This window comes from Perca flavescens, chromosome 9 (assembly GCF_004354835.1).
Source record: "Perca flavescens isolate YP-PL-M2 chromosome 9, PFLA_1.0, whole genome shotgun sequence".
Taxonomy (NCBI): Eukaryota; Metazoa; Chordata; class Actinopteri; order Perciformes; family Percidae; genus Perca; species Perca flavescens.
The window spans coordinates 18,736,675-18,743,634 of NC_041339.1; the positions used below are offsets into that span (position 1 = coordinate 18,736,675).

General features: G+C 36.1%; 1 protein-coding gene across 1 annotated transcript; it reads left to right on the forward strand.

Moving 5' to 3' along the window:
- Positions 1-936: 936 nt before the first annotated feature.
- Positions 937-6,815, forward strand: cope (COPI coat complex subunit epsilon). The gene is made up of 10 exons (XM_028587462.1): positions 937-1,080; positions 1,236-1,298; positions 1,468-1,568; positions 2,011-2,163; positions 2,893-2,946; positions 3,181-3,262; positions 3,777-3,932; positions 5,280-5,348; positions 6,029-6,103; positions 6,491-6,815. The coding sequence occupies exons 1-10, from the start codon at positions 979-981 to the stop codon at positions 6,542-6,544; spliced, it is 909 nt and encodes a 302-aa protein (XP_028443263.1). The 5' UTR covers positions 937-978; the 3' UTR covers positions 6,545-6,815.
- Positions 6,816-6,960: the final 145 nt, after the last annotated feature.

Here is a 6,960-nt window from a genome sequence, read left to right on the forward strand (position 1 = left end):
GTATAATGTGATTAGTGGGGGATAACCATAGGGACTCATTGGTAGGAGAGGTGAAATGTGCCATCAGCCTCCTTCCTGCCTTTATAAAACATGTAAAATATAGTTAGGCTACATAAACAACGTGAAATAATGTTCATCTTTTTAGAATTGCTCTATTCCACAATGATACTTTATCTTGTAATATGCCATTTTTAATGGGTGGTAGTGTAATGTTTAGGGCTGCAACAAACAAATATTTTCATTATCGATTAATATGCTGATTTCTTTCTCGATTGATCGATATCGTTTGGTCTTAAAAATGTAATACAATTGTGACAAATTGTGACTGATTACAATTCCCCAGAGCCCAAGGTGATGTCTTAAAATTGCTTGCTTTGTCTGACCAAAAGTAGAAATCTAAAAAAGATTCTGTTTATTGGACAATAAGAAAAAAAGCAGGATTTTTTTCTTGAAAAGTGACTGTGATTAATCAAGTGAAGCAGATTAATTATCTGTCAATCGATTAACTGATTTATTGACTAATTAATTTTGCTCTAATTATGCCACAATTTGTATGTAAATAAGATATACTGGCACTCATGCCTTTGAAACTGATTAGCTAGCTGCCTACCCTTTGGGCATCACAGTTGGGTCAGATTACTGTATTTTTTCATGTATTACTCAGGTAATCCAACTAGCCCAGTTCACCATTCACCAATGTTTTACATAGTCTAGCAAGGGCCTAAATGAATTGCTGTACATTTATAAATGTATTTAATTTTTTTAAATGGATACACAATTGGGTAATTGTACCTACTTGAAGATATTGTCTTTTTTTTAAGGGCAAAACAACATAAATTTACCCCATAATGATTTCTAACTGCAAGTATATACCATCCACCTGTGCTTTTGTTTTTTAACTCAACTTCCCACAATCCTCAGTAAAAAGCAGGAAGGTGACGTATTTTTGCTACGTGTCAGGACGTTCTGTAATCAAAGATGGCGGCGCAGCAGGGTGATGTTGATGAACTCTTCGATGTAAAAAATGCCTATTATATTGGCAGTTATCAACAGTGTATTAACGAGGCTCAGAAGGTGAAGGTAAGTATCTAACCTGGCATCAGTTGAACGTTTTAAAATAAACTGTTTCGGCCATTATTTACCTATCTGCCTAAATGCAGTCAATGGCGTTTTCGGGCATCAGTGCTCACGTTAGCGAATGTTTGTCTATAACATACAGTTTCTTTTCTTTAAAGCCATCAGCACCGGAGAAGGAGACTGAAAGGGACATGTTTTTGTACAGAGCATACATTGCCCAGGTAAACCTTGTTTTTTAATTGTCATTTTCTCAAGTAGAAACGTTATGTATCACACCGAGCTCAGTTTCTTGTCATTAGCTGATAGCTACTTTATATTCATCGCTATCACTGTTATTTGGCAGATTAAAACCCTGCTCACCCACACCTGTTGTGCTTTGTGTTATTGCAGAGAAAGTATGCTGTGGTCCTGGATGACATCAAGGGCAACTCTCCACCAGAGCTTCAGGCTGTCAAGATGTTGGCTGAGTATCTGTCCAGTGATAGCAAAAGGTAAGAGCTTGCATTTGACTTTCAGGTCGCCATGGAAGGGGCATAGCTGTGTAGCCAGTTACTCAATACATTCATTAACATCTGAACACTTTTAGCTGAGGAAGCTTTCAATTAGACTAAGCACCAAGTATTACAGGCAGATATGCAGTCACACTCCAGAAACTGTGTCTTCGTAACAGAGACTTTGCCACTTCATTTATTATAATTATATTTAATTATATACTTTAGTATGCTCAACAGAAATAAAGAATATACTTAAGTATCCAAAATATATTCAATAAATCACCCAGCCTCAATCTTTAAAAGTCTAAATTAAAGTGTGTGTTAAGATTACTAAACAACACCTTCTACTTTAGTGCCTGATTGTGATTCAAGGATTCTCTTGAGTTTAAAGTTCTCATTGTCTAAACAATGTCCCTGTTGCTATTTTTTTCTCTCACAGGGATGCTATTGTTGCTGATCTAGACCAGAAGATGGCAAAGAGCGTGGATGCTTCCAACACCACCTTCCTCCTCATGGCTGCCTCCATCTACTACCATGAGATGAACACTGATGCTGCTCTCAGGACTCTGCACCAAGGAGAAAGCCTCGAGTGGTAAGAAGGGATCAAGATTTTACTTTTAAAAAGTCTCAGAAAGATTTTGTTCATGTTAAAAACTAATTTCTAGTAAATATATCTGTAAATATATCTGCAGAGAAAATAAAATCTGTTACTTTCCACACAGTACTTCCATTGCAACTAAAAAAAAAAGATGAAGGAATTAGTTTAGTCCTTGCTTTGAACTGTCATAAACCACCCACCTAATGTGAACAGAACAGAATTACTAAAATGATCAACTTCAACTGCATCATCATCTCAACTAAATAGGCCCGTTATGACAAAAGAAATTAAATGAAGGGTGTCTCCAGAAAGTGCACTGGTTTTGTTTCTCACCCCATTTCGGTATACAAATAATAGAAAATAATTAGCACAATAATATATAAATCGACATTACACCCTATAGCTTTAATGTTAATTCATAAAAAAGGTTAATTAAGATGTCATGTCAAATCATTTTTGTATGTTTATTGAGAAAGAAGTATGGATTTTTCTCAAAAAGGTAACTTGCTTCTTGACTCACTTTGCAATTAAATTAACCGAAATAATAAAAAGGCTGATTTATTGGCATGTGTTTAAGAGAGAGAGATTAACAAACTTTGCATTCTGAAGTCATTATACTCTAAAATCTGCTCACATCTGCTCTACAATACTCTCTGGTTGGTCACTGGGTTTATAAGATTGCTTTCATGACTAAACTGACCTGAACATTTGTTTATTATTTAGCATGGCCATGACCATTCAGGTGTTGCTGAGTCTGGATCGTGTTGACCTGGCAAGGTATGGCAAAACATATAAACAATGGATGATTTGCATTGATTTGTAAGGTTAGATTTGTTTATTGTCTCATGGAAAACATCCAGGAGCTTTTTTGAATTTGTTTAATGTAATTTGACAAGGCTGGACTTACTAAATAACAACTAATAGACTGTATACACAAAAGAATATACTGTCTCTTTGAAATTGGACTGTATTCCTCTAATACCTATGACATGATATTCTTCTCATTGACAGGAAAGAGCTGAAGAAGATGCAGGAGCAGGATGAGGATGCTACTCTAACCCAGCTGGCCACAGCCTGGGTTAATATTGCAGTGGTGAGGAGACATTCAGTTACATTTGTTTGACATCACCAAGATATACATATTCAATTTACAAGTAAATAAAGGAAGTAAACTCCTAATCATTCCATTGCAATAGGTTTGAAAAAGATTAGCAGGCAGGTTAAGATACAATAAAAAGCTTTATTGTTATTATGCTACTGTGCAAGACCACAACACAATTATGATGTCGAAAGTCGAAATAAGAGCAGTACTCAAAGTGCAATCTGGTGTTCAAATAAGCTACACACTTAGCAACACCAGAGGCAAACACATTTCAGTAGCAGTGTAAGAATAGAGTATAAACATATGGACAAATTGCACAATAGAGTTCATTGAATTTGTATATTGGCGTTATTCCAACTCTTCAGGAGCAGTGAGCACCCTTGACACCATTAGAAAAAAAAACAGCAGGTGTTGTTCACTTATTATTGACTTTTCAGCATTATCACCGCTGAACACTCAGATTTTTTCTTGCCTACATTTTATTGCATTCTCCTCGTTGTTCCAGGGTGGAGAGAAGCTGCAGGATGCCTACTACATTTTCCAGGAGATGTCGGACAAGTACTCATCTACACTGCTGCTCCTCAACGGGCAGGCGGCCTGTTACATGGCTCAGAACAAGTGGGAGGAGGCTGAGGGAGTGCTGCAGGAGGCACTTGACAAGGTTAGATGACAATAGTTTGTGTTTTTAGTTTGTATCCCTCTTGTTTTGTCTCTTCATCACACATTTTCTGACATACTAAACACACTTTGGAGTACTTACATGCACAATTAATTCTGCTGAAGCTTTTGGTAGCTTGTTTCTGAGGCTCGTATTAGATTAATATCCTTCATAATTAAATCCCTAATGAATGCCTGCTTATACAGGGGAGTTGTGCTGGAGGTGTAATATGCGTCCAGGGTTAAACCCATTACAGGATGCAATCAAAATGATTTTAGAGTAAGCTAAGATTAAAATAAATCACAATGTTCACAACTGAAAATAATAAAAAATACAAAATCATGATATTCAACATGATTCAATATGTGTTTTATAGACACACAATAGCATACCAATTTGTGACAAAACATTTTTAACTAAGTAATGAGGCTATTTATTCTAATAGACTTAAGCTCTAATATCACAAGTCTCAGAAATAAGCCAAACGTTTTCTGTGGATACTTCTCACAACAATTTAAACATGTTCACATTGTAACAGCAGAGGGCACCACAAACTCTTTTCTAGTCTACAGTTATTGTATGTTAGCCATAATGAGTTGGCAACAAAATATTCACTTTGCAGTAGTTTTGCTTTTTAAAGTTTGTACATTTTTATTTATTTTTTTATACCATATGAATATTAAATATACAATGCTCTAGCTCACCTTTTACAAATATTGCAACTTAGTGTCCAAATGGATGTCAGGTTTGTTTTTAAAGTTGTACAAGCTCAGTTGTGTTGACTGTTAAAACCAGACCTCAGTCAGACTCTAGTGTGAGTGAAGTCTTCACAAATGTCCAGCTTTGCTGACCTTCTATTTTTACTTCTTTTTTTTATTTTTTTATTGGTTAACTTATTACAAAGTGATGGTTATTAATTGATGTTCTTTTTCACTAAACATCCAGAACATACACAAGAGTATTATGTGACTTTTTGTCAATGTCAGTGCACACATTCTGCCTAGCAAGTGGAATAAATAAAAATGAAAAGATAAGCAGAATGTATAGTGTTTCACACAGACGTGTATATAGAAATTTGAACATTTGGAGCATAATTCAATTCATGGCATATGTTAACATTGGACTGAAATACTGCACAGCAACCTGCACCACCTTGTTGTCTGCTGTACTTGTGATAAAGGAAATTAAAGTAATCTCAGTAAATGACCTGAAACTTGCTAAACAGAAGGTACTATTTTCTTTCACTGTCTTGACTCCATGTTTTTGTTTCCATTGTTGTCCTGTTTGCTTTGTGAGGAATGAGTCTCTCACTTTCTGTCCATCTATGTATTTCTCTCTTCCCCCTTTTAGGATAGCAGTCACCCTGAGACGTTGATCAACCTCATAGTGCTAACTCAGCACATGGGCAAAGCTCCCGAGGTGAGACTTTGGACCCAATGCCATTAACGACGGCAACTCTTCAACACTCTTCAACAGTTTAGACAAACCTACGTCTTCAGTCAAAGAGGACTCGAAATCTCTTTGTCCAATAACACTCTACCCTAAGAGTGCAATATGCTCTTCTCAGCAATTTTGTATTTGCTTTGATTGAAGCTGGCAAAAACATTGAACCAAGCAATTTCTTGATTGCGTTTGTCCTCTATCATGAAAAGTGTCATCTAAGCATTTCCACTGGTTTAGTGCTGTGTGAGTAGTACGTACACCCGGGAACTCAACTCACCATCAAGTTCATAAGATAAAGACTCAATTATCTATCTCAGTGTTTGATAGACTTGATAGTAATGTGATAGAATGCTGTGCATTGACTTCAAGCCATGATTAAAAGGTGTCCAACTGCGATAACCACTAATTAGCACATTTCACTCAAGGTTAACTGGAATCATGTATACAACACATCTAATCCTCAGGTGTGGTAGTAGAGAGTACCTTTTGAATTGACTTTTTTTTTTTTTAGGCTATATGGCTTCCTGACTAATGATAAATGTTGACATATTGTTAGTTGTCTTGCTCAATCTCTCTTCAGTTTTAAAGTTCCTGAATTTATTTTTTTGGCTTTTAACTTTATAACTTTTGCGACTTCTGTTTACATCTGCCCTCAGGTAACCAATCGGTACCTCTCTCAGCTGAAAGATGCGCACAGAGCCCATCCATTTCTCAAAGACTACTTAGCCAAGGTAACTTGATTGTGTCTATATTTGTTATTCAATGCATTTTATTCTGAGGGAGGCCTCTGACCTTTGGCCAGGGCTGTTTAGGTTCACAAGTTCCACTCAGTTGTTGATAAGCCTTCATAACCTTTACTCCGTTATTATTGAATTACCTGGCTTGGTTGTTTTAAATGTTGGGCAGCAGGTGTCCTTGGAGCAAAGTCAATGCGTGCATTAAACTCTGAATCTTTAGCCTATGTCACACAGTGTGTTTTAATTACACAGGAGTGCAGATGTAGATAAACATACTAAAACTGGATTATACCATTACCAAAACAAACCATGCGATGCACAGCTGATCAGATGTTTTTCCTGGTGATTTAACTGTTTTCTCTGTTCTTTGTTTCCCTGCAGGAGAATGAGTTTGACAGACTAGTGATGCAGTATGCTCCCATCGCTACTGCATAAGACGCCTGCTTTTACTGAGACACCTCAACAATAGACTTTAGTATAACACCATAAAGTTAGCAAGTCTAACCTGCATAACTGTATTTGTTTTGATATTTCTACTATTCTATTTTCTAAACAATTTCACTTTTGGCTGTAATATTTAAACCAGACCAGATGTCCTAGATGAAACATGTCCATTCTTTATTAATTAGACTTTCTCTTACGGAAATCATCAAATCTGTTGTAATGTAAGCATTCCTTTGAAATTATAATAAATGTTTAAAACCTGTGTTGTGTTTTGAAGTGTGGTTTTGTGTGTGCATGCAAACACCATGACATTAAAAGCCAATTCAATGATAGTATTTATTGGTGATTTCTTTCACATTTTTTTTGTGTGATGTAAGTGTGTTGCATCTAGTCTTGTATGAAGCATT